The 22,574-nt window shown below is 44.7% G+C and overlaps 1 protein-coding gene across 1 annotated transcript; it reads left to right on the top strand.

Annotated features, from left to right (window-relative positions):
• Positions 1–4,343: 4,343 nt before the first annotated feature.
• On the top strand, positions 4,344–13,228 carry NPFFR1 (neuropeptide FF receptor 1). Its single transcript, XM_036264845.1, has 7 exons — positions 4,344–4,363; positions 4,462–4,519; positions 5,166–5,508; positions 10,479–10,498; positions 11,302–11,330; positions 12,913–12,936; positions 13,111–13,228. Exons 1-7 carry the CDS (start codon positions 4,344–4,346, stop codon positions 13,226–13,228), a joined length of 612 nt encoding a protein of 203 aa, XP_036120738.1.
• Positions 13,229–22,574: the final 9,346 nt, after the last annotated feature.

Genomic DNA, 22,574 nt, shown 5'->3' with positions numbered 1-22,574 from the left:
GGTCAAAACACAAAATACTAATTTCAGAACAGACGCACCCGAAAATGCCAGATGGAAACCCACCGGGTTTCCTGCACCCGAAAGTGCCAGATTAAAACAGATTGGTACCAATTTCAGAACAGATGGAAACCCACCGGGTTTCCCAGGTCAGGAGTCAGCGTCCCGACCCTGAGGGGGAAGTGCGGTTGAGCAGCGTCCCGCCCGCAACAATCCCAGAACGCTCCGGAGCTACCGAACAGAAAACAGATGGAAGGGGAAATCCCTTACTCAAGTCCTCGAGGCTGAAGTCTTAGTCCAAATTAGCCGAATCAAAGCCAGAATGAATGTAGGTGCGGAGGGCGAGGAGGCAGCCCTCCACGTAGTCTGAGGAGGTCGACCCCACGGAAAAGGGGGACCTCGCGGCTCATCTCGCTGGGGCCTCCAAATGTTGTAACCCAGGAGATCGACCACACTCAGACTCCATTTTTCAGTTTTGGGGGATGTTTTATTACCTGCGCAGGGACTGCAGCCAACCTACACAGAGGAGAACTGCAGCCCCGAGCTCAGGGGGAGGGTTGCTTATACAGGGCAGGGGTCATTCAAGAGTTTAGCAGAGCAAGCAAGCTGCGTGTACAGAAGCGGAGGCAGTTAGCGATAAGCAGGAGGGAACGGAGGTGGGAGGGAGCTGAGGCGAAAGGGAACTGGGTGAACTGGGTCAGCATACATCTATTCTGCTATTTATTTCATTATCCAAGTTTTAAAAACTAACAAATTCGAGACGGATTATCAGCGGTCAGTCAGGTGCAATGCACACATGTTGAACAGTTACAGTTTTATGGGGTAAAGGGAGCTTCAGTTTCTCCCTATCAGTTTCTTTACAGAGCATGCAGGACACTCTGGCCTTGGGGCCGTTTTTGTCCTCCCTTTTCTTGAAGGATGTTGCTTTTCAAATTTCCAGTGAAGGTCAAACCTTGGTTAATTTTTATGGGGCGAAAGCCCTCTATAGCATTCCCCATTGTTCATCTTGCTGTCTCTGAGGTTGTTAATTAGGGCAGCTTAAAGACAAGTTGGATTCTAAGGACAGTGAGCTACAACACACCCATTCTCCACCAACTATTTCAAAAAATTCAAGAAAAAGGAAGACTTCCAAACACGTTCTATGATGCCAGCATAATTCTAATTCCAAAACCAGAAAAAGAGACTACAAAGAAAGAAAACTACAGGCCAATATCCCTGATTAACATAGATGCCAAAATCCTGAATAAAATACTAGCAAATCGGATCCAGCAATACATCAAAAAAATTATTCACCATTACCAAGTGGGATTCATTCCAGGGATGCAAGGCTGGTACAATATTCGCAAATCAATAAATGTGATACACCACATAAACAAAATGAAGAATAAAAACCACATGATCATATCAATATATGCTGAAAAAGCATTCGACAAAATCCAGCATCCATTTCTGATAAAAACGCTCAGCAATGTGGGAATAGAGGGATGCTATCTCAACATAATAAAGGCCAAATATGAAAGACCTACAGCTAACATCATACTCAATGGGCAGAAACTAAAAACATTTCCATTAAGAACAGGAACAAGACAGGGATGTCGACTTTCGCCACTCTTATTTAACATAGTACTGAAAGTCTTAGCCACAGCAATCAGACATGAGGAAAAAATAAAAGGGATCCAAATTGGAAAGGAGGAAGTGAAACTGTCATTATTTGCAGATGACATGATATACATAGAAAACCCTAAAGACTCCATCAAAAATCTACTAGACTTAATAAATGAATTTGGCAAAGTAGCAGGATACAAAATTAACGTCAAGAAATTGACGGCATTCTTATACACCAATGATGAACTCACAGAAAGAGAAACTGAAAAAACAACCCCATTTACTATCACAGCAAAAAAATTAAGATACCTAGGAATAAACTTAACCAAAGAAGTAAAGCACCTATTTACAGAAAACTACAGGCCATTGAAAAAAGAAATAGAGGAAGACATAAAAAAGTGGAAGCACATACCTTGTTCATGGATTGGAGGAATTAACATCATTAAAATGTCCATACTACCCAAAGCAATCTATAGATTCAATGCAATCCCCATCAAAATACCAACGACATATTTCACAGAATTAGAACAAATACTTCAAAAGTTCATATGGAACCAAAAAAGTCCCCGAATAGCCACAGCAATTTTGAAAAAGAAGGACAGAGTAGGTGGGATCACAATACCAGATATCAGAAATGGACCCAAGGCAATATGCTCAATTAATATTTGACAAAGGTGGCAAGAGCATACAGTGGAGTAAAGACAGCCTCTTTAATAAATGGTGTTGGGAAAATTGGACAGCTACATGCAAAAAAATGAAACTAGACCATCAACTTACACCATACACAAAAATAAACTCAAAATGGATAAAAGACTTAAATGTGACCCGTGAATCCATAAAAATTCTAGAAAAAAATGTAGGCAACAAAATTTCAGACATCATACGGAGCAGAATTTTCACTGATACATCACCTAAGGCAACAGAAACAAAGGAAAAAATAAACACACTGGATTACATCAAACTAAAAAGCTTCTGCACAGCAAAAGAAACAATCATCAAAATGGAAAGGCAACCCACTGTATGGGAGAGCATCATTGCCAATGATATATCAGATAGGGGGTTAATTTCCAATATATATAGAGTACTCATACAACTCAACAAAAGGAAGACAAAGAACCAATTAAAAAATGGGCAGAGGAGCTGAACAGACACCTCTCCAAACAGGACATACAAATGGCCAAGAGACATATGAAGAAATGCTCAACATCACTAATCATCAGAGAGATGCAAATTAAAACAACTATGAGGTATCACCTCACACCTGTCAGAATGGCCGCCATCAACAAATCATCAAACAACAAGCGTTGGCGAGGGTGTGGAGAAAAGGGGACTCTAATACACTGCTGGTGGGAATGCAGACTGGTGCAGCCACTATGGAAAACAATATGGTGTTACCTCAAAAAATTAAAAATCGAACTTCCATTCGACCCAGTGATCCCGCTTCTAGGAATATACCCTAAGAAGCCTGAAACACCAATCAGGAAGAATATATGTACCCCCATGTTCATAGCAGCACTATTTACAATAGCTAAGATCTGGAAACAGCCCAAGTGTCCATCAGTAGACGAATGGATAAAAAAGCAGTGGTACATATACGCAATGGAGTACTATGTAGCTGTAAGAAAGAAAGATCTCTTATCCTTTGAGACGACATGGAGGGACCTGGAAAGTATTATCCTAAGTGAAATAAGCCAAGCAGAAAAAGACAAATACCACATGATCTCACTTATATACGGAATATAATGAACATAACAGTCTGAGGAATACTTTAGACCCAGAAACATGGAAGTAGGGCACAGACTGACATCCCTCAGAAGAGGGGGTTGGGGGGATGGGAAGAGATAAACCACAGAACTTATATGCATGTATGCATGACCAATGGACATGGACAACAAAGATGGAGCGGGGGTGGGGTGGGGAGGGGGGTGCCAATGGGGTAAAAAAGGAGAATCATCTGTAACAAAAAAATAAAAATAAATAAATAAATAAAAAGAAAGTGGATGATTTATACATGGAGTTCTTCATATTCTTCTTTCTTGTAATGTTCATTAAACTACATACTCTTGTATATGTTCACTATAACACTCTCTTTTGTACATGTTTGACATTTTCCATATGAAAATTAAGATGCTTGGGTGCAATTAGATGCCCCTGGAAGGGCCTATGCAGGGGAGTGTTATCTCCTCCCCTCCCCTCTACCAGCAGGCCCTCTGCCCCCACAGAGTGCCCCTGTGGCACCTGCTGGTCCCTGCAGCCTCGACTATGCCAGCTCACTGGGCCTGCTCCTCCTCGGTCTCGCTGTTAGGTCCCAAGCCTCCAGTGGGCCTCCAGGCCAGTGGCTGAACTCTGGGTTAGACAGAAGACTCCCCAAAGACTTCATCCCCAAGATCAGGCCACATTCAACCCCAGGGGAAGGCAGGAGGGGAGTTTATGAGACAACATTGTGAATCACTATATCTAATGATTTCCCAGCAGAGCTGCGGTTGGACACTGGACTCTTAGGAACGTGGCTGGAAAAACACAGACTGAAGCTTGGGACTGATTCAGAGACACACAGAGCAGGGCCAACTCTGCTGCGTCATCCTGTGCCACCTGAGGAAGTCATGGAACCCTTCTGATCCCAGTTCTCCCATTCAAATGGGGCTAACACCTAACCTGTTTAACTCCTGTAATAGTGGGAGGTAAATAATAGACATGGAAGTGCTTTGTTAAATGCTGTGCAAATAAAGCAGCTGATCACCATGATGGGAGACGGTGAAAGGTGGGTGGCGGCCTGGGCCTTGGATGGCCTTCTGGTGAATTCCATAGCTCCTTTCATTCCCCCTTCCTCTACTGCCTTCTTGCTTTTCCCAACTAAAGTTCTATGGAGGAGACAGTGAGGAAGGGCATCAAAGATGCTGAGGGTGTAACAGCCAAGGTCCAGGAGAAAACAGGTGGTGCACTCAGAAAGGGTTTAACTGACGAGAGTTTAACAGAGGGACTTCAAACCGGGAAGAGAAAGCAAGGGAACCAGCAAGGGATGATGAAGTAGCCCTGGGACTGGCAATCACAGGGAGTTGTCAGTGCAGAAGGGAACAGTGTCACCGGGGCCACTCAAAAGCTGAGTCATGAAAGATGAGTCACTAACAGGAGGTGTGTCCACAAAGACAACCCCACAGGCAGAAATGGGCCAGGCAGGGAGGGAGTCAGGAGATGAATACTTTGACTTTTTTCTTCTCCAGTCCTTCAGTGTCTCATGTTGGCTGAGCCCCATGAGAAATCAGAGCAAGGGAACCTGGGTGCTGTAGTCCTTACAGGTCAGCCTCTGGGGCAGAGAGCAGGGCTGAGAAGGAGGGGACCAAGGGGGTTGTTTGCAAACGAAGAACAGCGGAACTGGGAAATGAGTAGTGGAAAAGACAGGTGGGAGGTGTGAGATCAGGGTTTGAGTGGCTGTGGGTTGGAAGTCTTGGATCTATTTAGAATTGGAGTTGAGCACATGATCAGAGTACCAGGGCATGGTCAGGGTTTGGAGCACAGAAGGTTCTCACTGGTGGTGAGAGGTCAGTCACCTCTTCTTTGCCTAGGATCCTGACCCATATGCTCCTTGGCTCCCAGGGGAGCCCTTCCAGCCTTCCAACAGCAGCTGGCCCCCATGCCAGGATGGTTGTCACACTGAGGCCACTGCAGCTGCAAACCTCGCCTTCTCCTACTGCCAGCACTCCTCCCCAGGGGCGGCCATGCTCACTGTGGCCTCTGGGCTCATCTTCCTCTTCTGCATGGTGGGCAATGTCCTGGTTGGCTTCATTGTGCTCAAGAACCAACACATGAGCACTGTCACCAACAAGTTCATCCTCGACCTGGCCAGCAGCGACCTGCTGGTGGGCATCTCCTGCATTTCTACCACCCTTGTGGACAACCTCATCACTGGTGAGTGGGGGTGATGGAGGTAGTGGGAATATCCTCCCCTGAAATCATTGCTCACCTGGTCTCTGGGTCAGGATGCCATTGTCTCAGACTCTCAAGACAGTCTTGTGGCTAAGGGATTAGACTAGACTAATAGATACAGTGAATTAATCATTTTATTTTCCTAGGCATTGTGTGACTTACTCTTCCTGCATTACCTTAATTAATCCTCATAATAATCCAGTGAAGTATGCATTATTATTATCCCCATTTTATCGATGAGGAAACTGATGCTCAGAGTGATTAAAGGACAGGCCTGTAGTTACACAGCTAAGTGTCAAGTTCCACAATCCCACATCCGTGTTTCTGACAACTACACCATTCAGTTGTACTCTGCCAGGTAGCTCCCATGGGCAGAACCAGAACCAGTGAGAAGAAGTGGTAAAGAGGCAGATTATTTCTGAATAAGAACCTAAAAATCCACTTATATGAGCTGTTCACCAACAAAGACAGTTCTATCCTACAGGTAGTGAGCTCCCTGTCACTGGGAATGTCTAAGTAGAGACTGGCTGACCATTTAGCAGGGATTTGATAGAAGATTGCAAACAGAATTAGACCACCTGACCACTAACTTCCTGCCTATTCATCTGCAAATGTCTGAAAGATCCCTCTGTCATCCACCCTCCCCCATTTCAGAATAGACCCTGGGACTCAGGATTTCCAGAGCCATGGAGACCCCTAGAGGTTTGAGGCTGCAGGTGCTGACCTCATATCCCACTCAGAGTGACTTACCTGACTTGGGGCGAGTCACAGTCTTAGTTTCTATAGGTTCTAGAACCCAGGAAAGTGGAGCCAGGGCAGTCAGCCTCCTCAGGCAGACGGGCTGTGCCTGATGGGACCTTCACTACTCACTGCTGGTTCTTGCGGGGCTGCTGTTTCTTCCCAACACACCAACACATACACATATGTGTGCATGTGTGCGTACACACACACACACATCAGTCAACAATGATGCGGCAAGATCACTGGTTGGTTAAAGTGGTTTTGCCAATCACTTTTGCAAGCCTAAAATTTTTTAATTGTTTGAATAGACAACACATCTCCATGGTTCAATAGTCAAAATCTCCCAAAGGTATCCAGTGAAAAATCTCCCCTCCACTCTGCCCTCTCCTGGAAGACAATGTTGTCAATTTCTCTGTCTCTTTCCAAAAATATTTCATACATACAAGTACAAGCAAATTAAGGAAATACTAACTTTCAAGTCATTTCTGCACCTTTACCTTTACCTTTTCTCTGCTTAAAAATATACCGTGTATTGTAAATAGGATTAATTAAAATTAATTTACATGAAGTTATTCTATATTAATACATTAAATAATTTTTCATTCTTTTTACAATTGCTTAGAATTTCATTGTATGGATGTGTTACAATCTATTTAACCAGTCTCTTTTTTAAGCAAAAATTATCCAAGGTATCTTTTGCAAGTATCTTCTCCCATTTGGTTGGTTGCCTTTTTGTTTTGATGATAGTTTCTTTTGCTGTGCAGAAGTTTTTAGTTTGATGTAGTCCCATTTATTTATTTTTGCTTTTCCTCCCTTGCTTTGAGGTCAAATTTACAAAACCCCCTCTAAGAGTAAGGTCTATTAAGTTTAGTGCCTACGTTTCTTTCTTTCTTCTTTTTTTATCCTTACTGAGGATATTTTTCTATTTATCTCCAGATAGAGTGGGAAGGAGGGAGAGAGAGGAAAAGAGAGGGAGAGAGAGAAACATCGATGTGAGAGAGACACATCGACTGGTTGTCTCCCGACTGACCCTGATCAGGGCCAAGAATGACTGAGGTAGTGCCCTTGACTGGAATCAAATCCGTGACTCTTTGGTCCATGGGCCAACACTCTAACTGCTGAGCCAAACTGGCCAGGGCATGCTTACATTTCTTTTAAGTATTCTATTGTTTTAGGTCTTACATTAATGTTTTTGATCCATTTTCAGTTAATTTTTTGTAAATGGTTTCAGATAGCAGTCTAGTTTCATTCTTTTGCATGTGGCTTTCCAGTTTTCCCACCATTTATTGAAGAGGCCTTTCTTCTTCGGTGTATGTTTTTGGCTCCTTTGTCAAAAATTAGTTGTACATATATGTGTGAGTTTATTTCTGAGCTCTCAATTTTGTTCCATTGGTCTGTGTATCTGTTTTTCTGCCAATATCATATTGTTTTGATTATTGTAACTTTATAACTGTGTAAGTCAGGGAGTGTGATACCTCCACCTTTGGTCTTTTTCCTTGGGATTGCTTTGGCTATTTGGAGTCTTTTATGGTTCCATAGAAATTTGAAGGGTTTTTTTGTTTTATTTCTGTGAAAAATGCCATTGAAGGTTTTTTTTGTTTGTTTTATTTCTGTGAAAAATGCCATTGGGATTTTGATAGGGATTGCATTAAATCTGTATATTGCTTTAGGTAATATGGTCCATATTAACAGTGTTAATTCTTCTAATTCATAAACATAGAATATCTTTCCATTTCTTTGTGTTTCTTCAATTTTTTTCCAACAATATCTTATAGTCTTCAGTGTATAGGTCCTTCACTTCCTTTACATTTATTCCTAGATACTTTATGTGTTTTGTTGCAATTGTAAATGAGATTGTTTTCATTTCTTTACCTGATATTTCACTGTTAGTATATAGGGATGCAATGGATTTTTGTATATTGATTTTGTATCCTGCAACTTTACTATATTTGTTTATTGTTTCTAATAGTCTCTTGGTGGAATCTTTCGGATTCTATGTATAGGATCATGTCATCTGCAAATAGTGACAGTTTTACTTCTTCATCCCCAATTAGGATGCTTTTTATTTCTTCATCTTGCCTGAGGTCTATGGCTAGGACTTCAGTGCTACGATGAACCACAGTGATGAGAGTGCACGTCCTTGTTGTGTTTCTGATCTTAGAGGACAAGCTTTCAGTTTTCACCATTGAGTGTGACATTAGCTGAGGGTTTGTCATATGTGGCCTTCATCCTGTTGAGGTATTTTCCTTCTATACCTATTTTGAGTGTTTTAATCATAAATGGATGTTGTATCTTGTCAAATGCTTTTTCTGCATCTATTGATAGGATTATGTGATTTTTATCTTTTATTTTGCTAATGTGGTAATCACATTGATTGATTTGTATATACTGAATCATGCTTGCATCCTGGAATGAACCCCACTTGAGCATGATGTATTATCCTTTTAATGTATTATTATATTTAATTTGCTAGTGTTTTGTTTAGGATTTTTGTATCTATGTTCATCAGAGATATCAGCCTGTAATTTGTGTGTGTGTGTGTGTGTGTTGTCCTTACCTGGTTTTGGTATCAGGGTAATGTTGGCCTCATAAAATGAGTTAATAAGTATTCCCTCTTATTCCTCTTTTTGGAAGAAGTTGAGAAGGAAAGGTATTAAATCTTCTTTGAATGTTTGGTAGAATTCACCAGTGAAGCCAACTGGTCCTGGACTTTTGTATTTTGGAGCGTTTTTGCTGACTGCTTTAATGTCCTTAGTAGTGAAAGATTTATTTCAGTTTTTAAGTTCTTCATGGTTCAGTCTAGGAGGGTTATATATTTCTAAGAATTTATCCATTTCTTCTAGGTTATCAAGTTTGGTGGCTTATAGCCTTTCATAATATTCTTGTATAATCCTTTGTATTTCTGTAGGTTCCATTGAAACCTCTCTTTCATTTCTGAGATTTTTCTTGTTTCTTGAGGTATAACTGTAATGCTAAAACTTCTCTCTTAGTACTGCTTTTGCTGCATCCCCAAAATTGTGGTATGCAGTGTTGTCATTTTCATTTGTCTCTATGTATCTTTTTAACTTTTCTTTATTTCTTTTTTAATCCAATAGTTATTCAGTAGCACGTTTAATCTCCACATAGTTGTGGTTTTTCCAGCATTCTTCTTGTAGCTAATTTCCAGTTTCATACTGTTGTGGTCAGAAAATATGCTTGGTATGATTTCAATCTTTTAAAATTTATTTAGATTATTTTTGTGTCTCAACATATGGTCTATCCTCGAGAATGTTCTGTGTACACTTGAGAAGAATGTTTAGGATGGGACAAAAGTAGGTTTACAGTTGTGAGTTCATGAAACACAGAATTTATACTTGTATTATTATTTATTAATTATTGTATTATTTTCCATACAAACAACAGTTAGCCTGCTTTTGCCCCACCCTGTATATTCTGTCATTTCAGGATAGAAAGGTCTGTAAATATTGATTAAGTCCATGTGTCATTTAAGACTAATATTTCCTTAATGACTTTTTGTCTGGATGATCTATCCATTACCATCAATGGGGTATTCAGGTCTCCTACAAAAATTGTATTTTTTAAAATATGTTTTTATTGCTTTTTCAGAGAGAAGAGGAAGAGAGAATGAGAGAGATAGAAACTTCGATGTGAGAGGAAAACATCCATTGGCTGCCTCCTGCACGCCCCCTACTGGGAATCAAGCCCACAACTCAGGCATGTGCCCTGACCAGGAATCAGACCAGAACCTCTCAGTCCATGGGATGACACCCAGTCCAGTGAGCCACACCAGCTGGGTAACAATACTTTTGTCAGTTTGTCCCTTTAGGTCTGTAATTGCTTTATATATTTTGGTTCTCCCAGGTTAGGTGCATACAAGGGTTAGCAAAAATAGGTTTATAGTTGTGAGTATAACTTGTACTCACAACTGTAAGTATATTCTTGTATTATTATTTAATATAATTGTATTATTTTCCATATAAACAATTGTAAACCTACTTTTGCTCACCCCTGTATATATTGCCGTGTTATGTCTTATTGATGAATTGTCCCCTTTATCATTATAAGATGTCCATCTTTGTCTCTTGTTACCTTTTTTATCTTAAAATCTATTTTGTCTCATATAAGTACAACTACACCCACTTTTTTCTGGACCTTTTGCTTGGCGTATCATCTTTCACCCCTTCACTGTGAGCCTATGTTTGTCTCTGTAGCTGAGATGGGTCTCCTGAAGGTAACTCGTAGTTGGGTCTTGTTTTTAAATTCATCTCGCTACTCTGTGCCTTTTGATTGGTGACTTCCGTCCATTTTAGGGTGACTATTGATGTATCAGGATTTATGAAGCCATGTTATCTTTGTTTTTCGGTTGTTCTGTATGTCCATTGTTTCTTTTTGTGTGTGTTTCTGACTGCTGTTTTAGCTTGGTAGTTTTCTATAATTTTTTTTTTCTGTTTCTTCTTTTTTATGTTATGTGTCTCAGCTCTATATAGTCTTTTTCTGTGGTTACCATTAGGTTTATGTAAAAAAAATTTTCATACATATAATAGTCCCTTTTTCCCTGATTGCATCTTATCTTCATTCGCCTGAGCAAGTTCAGTCTTTTCCCTCTCCACTTTTACATTTTGGTGTCCAAACCACCCTTTCATGCTGTGTTCATTTCCAAATTGCAGAGGTGTGTCCTTTTTTAAAAATGATTTTTTCCCCTTTAACCCTCGTTATAATTGTTTCATGTCCTATTCTGAAACAGAGTTGCAATTTCCTCTTCTTGTTTAGGTACTGTTTTGCTTTTAACAATCCAGCAGGTTAAGTAGAGGTCTTTCTTGTGTTTTCCACTAGATGCTGCACACGGTTTTGTTTTTTTCTTTCCTGCACTATTGGCAGCTCCAGGATCTTGGTGGGGCAGTGTTGCCTCAGTTGTGGGAAATGCCCCATATTCTCCAACGAGGTGGGCATCCCTTTTGTGTTTGGGTGGCCTCAGTCTCAGGGATCACCCTGAGCTCTGGGACTGTGAGTTCTTGATTCTGCCTCTGTAACCAGAAGCTGCCAGCCACGCTGTGCTATTCCAGGTATCTCTGGGTTCTACCACAATGGGTGGGGGTGCAGTGCGCAGAGGGAGGGGTTCAGAAGTCTGCAGCTTTGCCTACCTACTAGTAATGGTGACCACTAGTCTGCTGCCGCCACAATGCTGTGCCGTGTCTCCGTCCAAGTTTAGCCACAATTAACACTGGCTTTTCAGGCAGAAATGTTGCTTCTGGCCTTCCAGGATGCTGAGTGTGAGCTGTAACCCAGCTCCTCGCTCCCTACCATGTCAGCTGGGGCATGGTGGGAGCCAGACTGCATCTGTGGCCTCCACTGCTGTCCTTCCCCTCCTTGTTCTGATACGTCCACCTTCAGATGTCTCGATGCGTGGATCTCTCAGACATCTTTCTGTGTTGTGCAAGGAAGCCTCTGCTGAATTATAGTTATCTGACTCGTTGTAACTTTAAGAGGAGAAGTCAAGGGGTATCCTCACTCTGCCACCATGCTGAGTCCGTCCTGCCCTTTCCAGAATCTAATGTCTTCATCTTATCTTGTTGTGCCTCTGCTTTTATCAAGCACAGTCTTTTGTGACCCAATGATGTGGGCAGCTGGGGTGATAGAACTGGGTTCCTGTCTCTGCAAGGCCACTCACTAGCTGGGTAACTGGGGGAAGCCCCTCCCCTTCACTGGTCTTCATGCTGTTATCACTGTTAATGATATGTGAACGTGCAACCTCTTCCAGCAGCGTTTGCAAGAGTCTTGTTTCTTATCTCCTCCGGGAAACCTTTCTGGTCTGCCCCAGGATTCTCCTCCATCCACAAACTGATATTTTACTATAGCTGGTACACACGCTGTAAGAATTAGTTGTTCTCTGGCAATATCTTAAGTGTGCGATGCTATGAAACCAGTAGTTCAAAGGCATACAGATAGAGACAACATGGCTTGAGACAGGCCATGAGACAGGTAGAAGGTGCTGCCCGGCAGGGGAGAGGGTGGCAGGCAGGAGGGCATGTCACAGTTTGGTGAAGCAGAAAGAGCACTTGGCTGGCAATCAGCTCTAGACCTGTGTTCCAGTGGCAGGTTTAGTGCCTAAATTGCCCTGTGACTTTCCCAGATTAATTATATTAGAGTCTTTGGCCAGGAGAACTCGGCACAGGTATTTCTTAAAATTCTTCAGGAGATTTTAATGCACAGTGAGGGTTTATAGCTGCTGGTTTATATGGCTTAATGGAACAAGACAAATCTGGTTTCCAGGCTGGTCCTTGCTACCTGCTAGCTATGTGACCTTGGGCTGGTTGCTTGACACCTCTGAATCCCAGTTTCCTCAACGTAAATTAAGGGTGTAACAATGATCACAGCTGAGATGTTCAACTGAGGAAATGGTACAGACTCGTCCTAATATTGGAGGCACTGTTGGAAGGACACTGTAGGGACAGCCTGTTGTGTGGGTTCCCAAGGTGTTCTGGAGAATCCACAAATAGCTAAAAATTGTTTTCTTTGACACACCTACTTAAGCGGCCTGCTCTAGGGCAGAATGCACAGACTGCTCTGCGAGCCAGCCAGTCGGGTTACCCCTTGGTGCCTCCTCCTCGCCCTCCTGTAAATCCCCCTTTCCCTTGTTCCTGGCAGAGACCAGGAGCTGACACCTCACAAGTGAGAAATCCATCTGATTGCAAACTAACCCAATTAACCTCAGAGATGTTCTGTGACACTAGGGTACGATGATGGATAAAGTGCTCGCACCTGCCGGCCCTTAGACAGGGTGCACTCCCCTGGGCATGACTGGGCCCCACCTAGCCCTCTGCCTCTCCTTTCTCCCTGCTGCAGAGTCCCTCGCCTTGCGCACCCTTTCCACAAGAAGCTGACCCTGTGGAAGGCGCTCGTCACCCTCGTAGTCATCCGGGCCCTGGCCCTGCTCGTCACGTGCCCTCAGCTGTCACAGTGACTGTCACACTCCACTTCATGATGGACGCCCACAGTCGCTCCTACCTGCTCTCTCGTGCTGGGAGGCCCGGCCTGAGGAAGGCGTGGGCCAGGTCTACACCGCCCTGCTCTTCTCGAAACCTGCCTGGCACTGCGGAGGCTCCTCGTGGTCATGAACGCCTGCATCACCCACATGCTTGTCGAGGCCTCCACCGCAGCGAAGCAGGTGAGAAGGCAGCTGCTCAGGGCTGATGGGGCCCTAGCGCAAGGCCAGGGTGGAGCCCAGGCTGGTCGTGGTGGACTCTTCACACTGTCTGGCTGCCGCTCTGTGCGCTTTGACTATGGGCAGCTCAGTGAGCCGCAGCTCACCTGTCTACTCCTTCCCCTCGCCCGCTGGCTGGCCCTCTGCACCGCAGCACCAACCCCATACTCTGTGGTTGCTTCAACGAGAACTTCCATGGCGGCTTGCAAGCTGCCTCTATGCCCAGCTCTGCCCACCCACCACAGTAGGGGAACCACAAAAAGGCCTACTCAGAGCAGTCCTGAGGGTTCCTGCACACTGGGCCTTGGTGGAGGGGCGGCCCAGCAACTCCAGCCTACCCTCAGTCAGGGCCCGGCAGCAGGAGCCCCAAGCCTGGCTGCCTCCTGCTGCCCAAAGGCCAAGCGACTCACCATGGCGTGGCCTGGGATGGCGCTGGCAGCTCCCATCTGCCCCTCACCATGCCAGCCTGGGGTATTTGAGTGGTATAGGGAGGGCAGATCCTGAATCTGACGGCCAGGACTGGACGTGCGAGACGGATGTGATAGCAGCCTGGCTTTGAAGAGGTGCCCCCCTCTCAAATACAAGGCAGTGGCAGCTGCCAGTGATATCTTCTCTGCCCCCCACCCCCCAGAGAGAGGCAAAGGAGAGCAAGCGAAGAGGAGTTAAGTTTCCCCCAAACCTTTCTGTGTGGTAGACGCCACACACATCATCTCGTTGCATCCTCACAACACTTTGGGCATAGGCTTTCCCATCTCCCCTCTACAGAGGAGAAACTGAGGCCGGAGGGCCCAGGCTCAGCTGGAACTGTCACAGGAGCCTGGCTGCTCCAGGGCATGCCTCTGCGTTACCATCTCCAGCTGTCTCCAGAAGGGCCCCTTCAGGCAGAGCATGGTGCAATGGGTATAATTAGGCTGCTGCAAAGAAGCAGAAAGCAAAGCTATCTGTACTTTTTGATGCTTAGTTCATGTCCTGGAGTCCCTCATGTGTTACCAAAGACACTCCCCTGACTCCTTCTGAGGAGAACGTGGTACCCCTCCTGCCAGCTCTGTGTAGGTGTCTTGCTGGTGTCCAGGGCCATTCACTTCTTTCTCCCCAAAGTTCTACAACAGGACTTCGTGCCTGAGCGGCTGTGGAACATGTCCCGAAGGGCCTGCGTCAGTACCTGCAGGCACTCGGGGTTTCATCCTCTGGGTCTGAGCCCTCTGGGGGTAGGAATGGGTGGGGGACTCTGTCTTCCCTCCTCTCCTCATAGGGGAGCCACCACCATCACCCAGGCCCGGGCAAGAACTTACGGTGCGACAGGCAGCTGCTACAAGGCGATGTGGAGGTGTCGGTTTGTTTATTCACGGACAGGAGGAAGGGAAGGCACAGTACCCCTTTCTGGCTTGGCAAGCACACCTGCTCACTGAGGCTGCGAGCACAAAGCTGTCCGAAGGCCTTCCCCCCGGTCCCATCTGGGAATGGTCAGAAGTTGGCAGGCCACAGCTGGTGTGCCCTTTGGGGCCTCCTGGAGAACGAACACTAAATCCCTCCCCAACATGGATAACTGGTGCCCTAAAAAAGGCTGGGGAGCAGGAGGCCCCCTTGTATCCTCTAACTCTCACCCAGCATGCTTGTGTCACTTTGGAGAAATGAGGCTTCTTTCTAGGAAATAGGAGAAAATGGGGTGGCCTCGGCGATCCTCGCATGACCCCAGTAACCCACAGTTCACTGGACACGTCTCCTCATTTCTGTAGAGACCACAGTGTTGCAGGAATTTTAGGGAATAAAAAAGAAACATTTTGCCTGGCCGGTGTGGCTCAGTGTTTGAGCAACGACCCACGCACCAAGTTATCGGTTCGATTCCCAGTCAGGGCCGATGACCAGGTTGTGGGCCCGATCCACGGTGGGGGGCATGCAGGAGGCGGCCAAGTGATGTTCTCTCTCATAATGTTTCTCTCTCTCTCCCTCTAAAATAAATAAAGAAAAAAAATTAAAAAAAGAAAAGAAACATTTCCAGGGCAGAGAATTGGACTCTGAGGCTTCTATTGTTTTCTTAATCTACACACAATGACTTAACCTTGTTTATGCCAAATGTAGGAGCAGAAGAAAATTCCTAAATAATTGTGTAATCTCTTCTCAAGCAAGTCCCCAGACACTGAGTCGTTTGATTTAAACAAATGAAGTAGAAGGAGATGTTTTTGCCATTTCACAAAGTAACCGAGGCTCAAAGCGGCCAAGGACACAGGTCACCGAGGGGCAGAGTTTGGATCACAATCTGTCTTCTGGTGGCTTCTCCCCACGCTGCATCCTGCCTCTCAAGGAGGGTGGACTGGGGAAAGTGGGGAGGGACCTGGAAATTCCCCCACAGGCCTTCTGCCTCCCGGTGAACCAGATGCTTGTGGAACCAGCATCCCCACCCTCGAGCTCTTGGCCAGGAAAATGAATCTATTGTGTTGACTCTTTTAATATCCGGTCTGAACTGCTCTGTGTACAATAACTCTAAACCCATGTGTCGAGCAGGGTGCCAAGATTCTGAGGTCCTCACAACCCGACCCGGTCCAGATGTCTGGGGGTGATGGATGAGGGTCTCAGGAGAGGAGGTACCATCCTGTCCCTCACATGTATGGATGGGCCCCCTTTTTGGCGCTGTATCAGTGTTATGTGTCACATAGGCCAGAGAGCTCCCGGCTACTTATTGTGAAGAACTCTGACTCCAGTTCTAAAAATAGGCCAGAGGAAGGGTCATCTCAAACCCAAATGCCTGTCTGGTGGGTGGGATCTGTTCAGAGACACTGTCTGGTCACTCTTGTGGAGCGTGTTTCTCCTTTAGCATGGCCTTCCTACCACAGGCTCACAGCCTCTACATGGGGGGAGACCAGGACACTCACCCACGCCAACCTTTCCATCAAGGCCCCTTTGTTTCATTGCCCCCCAAAGATGCCATGCTTTGAAAGATAGCACCTGCCAAGAAAACTGCACTAGGTCATAACTGATACATTTTGCTGTTATTTTTTATTTTTATTTTTTTAAATCAAAGGCTATGCCTGCCCATTTAGAGATTTGATCTCAATAGCAACAGGCATGACTTGGTGCCTTTATAAGGGGGTGAGGCCTTGTGGATACCTTTGGAATGTTTGTGTTTTTGTGTGTATGTTGTAAAATGCACACAACATAAAATTTACCATCGTAATGATTTTGAAGTGTACAGTTCAGGGGCATTAAATGCCTTCACATTGTTGTGGAACCATCACCACTGTTTCCATCCCCAACTGAAACTCTGTACCCATTCAACAACTCCCCATTCCTCCCAGCCCCTGGCAACCACCACTTTACTTTCTGTCTCTAAGAATCTGACCACTCTAGGCACCACGTACAAAAGGAGCCATATAGTATTTGTCCTTTAGGACTGACCTCTTTCACTTAGCATATGTCTTCAAGGTTCATCCATGCTGAAGCATGTAACATTACTTTGCTCTTTTTTTTTTTATCCTCACCCAAGGACATTTTTCCATACTTTGTTCAGATAGAGTAGGAGGGGGAGAGAGGAAGAGAGAGACAGAAACATCAACGTGAAAGGGACACATCAAGTGGCTGCCACCTGCACAACCAACCAGGGCCGGGGACAAACTGCAACCGAGGTACATGCCCTTACTTACCGGGAACCGAACCCGGGTCTCTCGGGACCGCAGGCTGATGCTCTAACTGCTGAGCCAAACTGGCCAGGACACTTTGCTCTTTTTTAAAAAAAATTTTTTTTCTTTATTGATTTTGGAGAGAGGAAAAGAGAGAGAGAAAGAGAAACATCAATGAGAGAGAACATCGACTGGCCACCTCCTGCATGCCCTCCACTGAGGATTGGGCCCTGAGCATGTGCCCTGACCAGGAATCGAACGGGTGACCTCCTGGTGCATGCCACGCTCAACCACTGAGCCACATCGGCTGGGCTACTCTGCTCTTTTTAAGGCTGAGTATATTCCATTGAAGATGCATATTCCACATTTTGTTTTTCCACTTGTAGTAGGCTGTTAGACAGGCATGAACACAGCAGGAACAATGGGCCAGGCGCAGAGGGTCACTGGAGCATAGAGCCCCGGGTGCTTAGCAACAGGCAAAAACTACAAGCCCTTGCACAACCACTCCCTTAAGCATTAGTCCCTGGTGATAACGTCTAGGCCTCAGCTGTGTTTCAGCTCCAGGCCCAGAAAATCAGCAAAGCTAGGCAGAGCAGGAGCGACGTCATGACTGCCATCAGGACCAGCTGCAATGGCTGATGACTCCCTGCCTGTGGCTGACCGGTCAATGGGACCATGACACTGAGGAAACACCAGGAACACTGATAAATACTCTCTTGAGGCCTCAGATAAAAGCCCTCAGGATGGAGGACCCAGCACTCAGGCTGTCGCTATGGAGCACACACCCTTCTTTCTCTCTCTGCACCCCCACCCCCCTCCCAGCACACCAAAACCTCTCCTCCCTTTCCTCCCTCAAAGCATCTCTCTCTCTCTCTCTCTCGCTCTCTCTTCTCCCTCCTCCCTCCTCCTTCTACCCCCCCCTCTCTCCCCTAAGCTCCAAAGGCCCTTCTTTTGCTGTAACTTCTTTCCTGAGCCCATTTCTTCTCAGCTCACTTCTACCTCTGTGACTTTCTAAATAAACTTTCTCATATAATTTGAGTCTTGGCTCTGAATTCTTCCCTTAGCCAGGACTCAAGAACTGAGGTTGCTGAACCGAGGCTAACGCCTGGCGCCATTTTTTCGGCCACTAACACACTCATCCGTCAATGGACACTTGGGTTGTTTCCACCTTTTGACTATTATGAATAATGTGTGGAGTTAGATGCTGGAGTTTTAAGTTCCTGAAAATAGCGCTTGTGTGAACCCTGAGGACAGAGACCCCGGGTCGGGAACCAGGATTTCTGGAGAGAAAGCAGAGTCTCTGAGGGAAGCTGATGGTCTCCCTCCCCCATGCCCACCCCAGCTGCTCTGAGCTCCTGCTGGGCTTTGCTTCTTAACTAAAGTGGCTGGAAAATTGTTATGTTCTCTCCACAGGATGATATTTTATGAAGTTATTTTTTATAAGTATAGCTTCCTTAGCTTCACCAGAGTCCTGTGTCCTGATAGCTGGGCCCTGTCAGGGGCCTTGTCCAGCTCCCCAAGGCACGCGAGGGCAAGCAATGAGGACTTCTCTGGGCTTGCCACCTCCGCCTGCGGGCTGGTCAGGTCTCCTAAGGTGACTGCCCTTTCAGAGGAGGAAAGTTAGAAGATGGATTGAATGTATGATAGAGGAAAAGGACCAGAGGCCTGTTGACACTGAGTCCCCCCACCCCAGAGGGGCTCTTGGAGGGACTCCGTGTTCTGTCCTGCCACGTACGGTTTGAGAGGTCGTGCTAAACATGGGTCTCCGCTGATGAATGGCCTCTTGACTTCACCAGGACCACGCAACACTCAACAGACCAACGCGAGCTGGAGGCGGGCGCCCGGCCTAGACCCCACAAACCACAATCTGCCCAGCCCTGTGCTGAGGACTTTCTTTTGGGCCCAGGAGGACGCACGAGTTGATTTGGGTTGGAATAGAGGGCGGAGTTGGCAAAGTAGGATGAGAGCCCCCTATCATTAGTCTACTGTGTATTCATCCAAAAATCAAGGTGAGAGCCAAACCGAGAACTGGACAGACAAAAGCATTGCTATTAAGCTCTGTACCTTTTTGCATCCATTTCCTCAGCTCACCCCTCAGAAGTGCCACTGAGGAAAGATAGATGAGAAGGAGGTGAACCAAATGGGCTTCATTACAAGCAAACAATGTTGATTCAACAATAGATTCCTTGTTGAAGAACCCACTTATTTATGTCCATGGTATTTTATTGTTATTTTTTCTCTCTCTACAAAAGCAGTAGATAATCGCTGTGGAAATTTTACAAAATTTAGATAAGCAAAGAAAGAAAAATGAAAAGCACCCAAATCTCACCACAAGAGATAATAGTATAGAGTTATTCTTTATGCACATCTATCTATATATGTTTAAAATGTTTGTAACAGCTTTATTAAGGCATAATTTGCATATAATAAAATTCACCCATCTTTATGTATATTTTGGTAAGTCTTAGCTACTGGATACAGTTGTGTAACTACCATCACACTCAAGATATTTTCAGCACCCCCTTCCCAAATTCCCTGTGCCAATCTGTAGTCAACCTGATTCCCCTACTCCTGGTCCCAGGTAACTACCCATCTGATTTTGGAATGTCACATACATAGATCCATACAGTGTGTAGCCTTGAGTCTGTCTTATTTCACTTAGCTTGACGTTTGTGAGACTCATCATGTTATAGCATGTATCAGGAGTTTGTTTTTATTGCTGGATAGTATTCCATTGTATGGATATATTGTATTTTGCTTGTCCATTCATTAGTTGATAGACATTTGGGTTGTTACTGGTATTTGTAAATTTATGAATTATAAATAATGCTGCTATGAGCACTCATATACAAGTCCTTATAGGTGTGTGTGTGTATGTGTGTGTGTATTTTTGTTTGTTTGTTTTGTTTTCAATTCTCTTGGGAAAATACCTAAGAGTGGGTTTTACTGACTGTATAGTAGTGTGTAGTTTAATTGTGAGAAACTTCTAAAGTGTTTTCCAAAATTGTGGTATCATTTTTCATTCCCATCAGCAGTGTATGGGAGTGCTAGTTGTTCTTGCCAACATTTAGTAGGATCAGTCTTTAAAATTTTTTTCATGATCACTAGTGATGTTCGGCATATGCTTATTGGTCATTCTATATATTTTGTTGTAAAGTATTTTCAAATCTATCTTTGAAAATTAGGATTATATTGCAGACACTTGAGTACAGAAGAATTGCCCTAAATCTGAGAGGAACTTATCACTATAGATGATTTTTAAACCCATCAAGAATGGGTTTAAGGTAAGGTAACAGGATAGAATGTGATGGACGTGAGAGGATATTTTATTTTTTAAATATATTTTTATTGATTTTTTTTAGGGAGAGAGAGATAGAAACATTGATGTGAGAGACAAACATTGATCAGCTGCCTCCTGCATGCTCCCCACTGGGGATCAAGCCCACAACTCAGGCATGTGCCCTGACTGGGAATCAAACCAGGACCTCTCAGTCCATGGGATGATGCTCAATCCACTGAGCCACACCGGCTGGGCATGTGGGAGGATATTTTAATAGGTGGTTAGGAATGGCCCCTCTGAGGAGGTGACATTTGCATGCAGGTATGAATGAAGTGAAAGAGGAAGCCATATGAACTGCTGAGGAAAGAACAATCCAGAGAGAACATCATATGCAAAGGCCTTAAGATAGTAGGAGGATCAATGAAAAAGGAATTAATGCCTATCGATATGGTGCTGAATTTCAATAATTATGTTTTTGGTCAACTCAAAACATTTACTGAGTTCCAGTTAAAATCCAGGTGCAGTCCTAAGAGCTTTTGTTATTTGTTTCTCACAACAGATCATAAGCTCCATGAAGACAAGAGCTGTGTCTATGTCACTCACTTCTGTGGACTCGGACCTAGGACACTACCTGCTACATAGGAGGCACTCAATAAATGTCTGTTGAATAAATGAGATAAGCAGGTATTTATTATTATTCCCATATTATAGATGGAAAAACCAAGGCTCAAAGAAGTTAAATAACTTACTGAAGGTCATATAACTAGGAGATGCTGAAGGTGAGATTCAAATCTCGGTTCACCTAACTAGGAAGCCAGGTTTTTGCTTCTCCCCCAAGCTGCTATGGATTCTCCTTCCTACATTTGGGAAACTGAGGTTCAGAATAAAAAAAAGAGGCTGGCTTGATGGAGGTCTCCTTTAATCCTAAAAATAAAACCAGACAACCACAGGCTCCAGACTACTGTTTTGGCCACAAGACCACATTTCCATCGCATTCAGTGGCTTCCAAGGGTTTGAGATGGAATGAATACCAGAAGTTTAAGTAAAAGGTGTAAATTTAGTTTGAGCCCAACACTGAACCAAGCCTTCAAGACAGCCACGGGCTGAAAGAGATCCTTTCGACCCTGTGCATGCGGCCGCTGACGGGGTGCAGGCCACCGAACTGGCTGCGGTGCCCTGCCTTGGGTTGTGTTCTCCTGCTAGTCGCAATGCCCAGACCTTTGAATCCTGTCACCAACAAATGCTGCTGTTGTCATGTGCAAGCAAACAAATTAATGTGGATGGAAAAACCCAAGTTTAGTGATTTGGGCAAATTAGTTTGTCACATAGCCAGCGGTGGTGTTAAATCACTCTCTGTTTGAGGAGTAATCATTCCCCACCCCGCTCTGTCTCCCTCTCTGCAGGGAGCTTAGAACAGCCAGAGCCAAGCTGTTTCAGTGACTGAGTGACCTACATTTATGTATTTTGTTGTTTTTTTAAATTATTGACACTACTACAGATTTCCGCCATTTCCTCCCCTTTGCCTACGTCCACCCAGCGCCCACCCCCTCCCCTGGCCTTCACCACACTGTGGTCTGTGTCCGTGGGTTATGCATATATGTTCTTTAGCTACTCTCTTCACCTTCTGTTATCCAGGCCCCTCATCCCCTCCCCTCTGAGGTCTGTCAGTCTGTTCCATGTACCCATGCCTCTGGTTCTACTTGACAGCCCCCAAGGAAGAGCATTTTGCATAGTGTATTTTGTTGGTTCAGAGTGTTATCCAGTGGTCTTTTGAAGCCACCACTAATGATCATAATCACCCCCTTTAGTCTTCTCTAGTCCATGTCTTTGGAAAATGATTCTGTTACCTATGCTATCAATGATGGAAATAAACTCACTGGGAAATAACTTGGTGATTACGTTTTACTTTCTGTCACATTAGTTATTTTCCCCCTTTTGCATCTTTACTCTGAAGGAAAAGTTTCCAGGAAAAACAACCATCCTCTTCCAGAAAAAGTGGATAGTAGGCTGTTACCACTGACATAACTACAGTATTCCCATTTTACAGATGGGAAACTGGGTTGTGGACAATTCAAGCAAGGCATTCCCTTGACATCCCCAAAGCTTGTAAGTGGTGAAATTAAAACAGGCTTTGTGGGTTGCAGTCCAGTGTTCTTGACACTGAACCAAATTACCTAGTTGGTTAGCCCCCCCCCCCTTTGGAGTGTGACAA

This window comes from Molossus molossus, unplaced genomic scaffold, assembly GCF_014108415.1.
Source record: "Molossus molossus isolate mMolMol1 unplaced genomic scaffold, mMolMol1.p scaffold_m16_p_17, whole genome shotgun sequence".
Classification (NCBI taxonomy): Eukaryota; Metazoa; Chordata; class Mammalia; order Chiroptera; family Molossidae; genus Molossus; species Molossus molossus.
The sequence above is the reverse complement of the archived record's forward strand: the minus strand, read 5'-3'. Positions and strand labels throughout refer to the sequence as shown.

Bases quoted from the DNA above. Each gene is read 5' to 3' on its own strand.
- NPFFR1 (XM_036264845.1), top strand. From the start codon at position 4,344: ATGATGGGAGACGGTGAAAG. The intron at 4,364-4,461 runs GTGGGTGGCGGC...TCCCAACTAAAG, and splicing joins ATGATGGGAGACGGTGAAAG to TTCTATGGAGGAGACAGTGA. The intron at 11,331-12,912 runs GTATCTCTGGGT...TGTTCCTGGCAG, and splicing joins GCCACGCTGTGCTATTCCAG to AGACCAGGAGCTGACACCTC.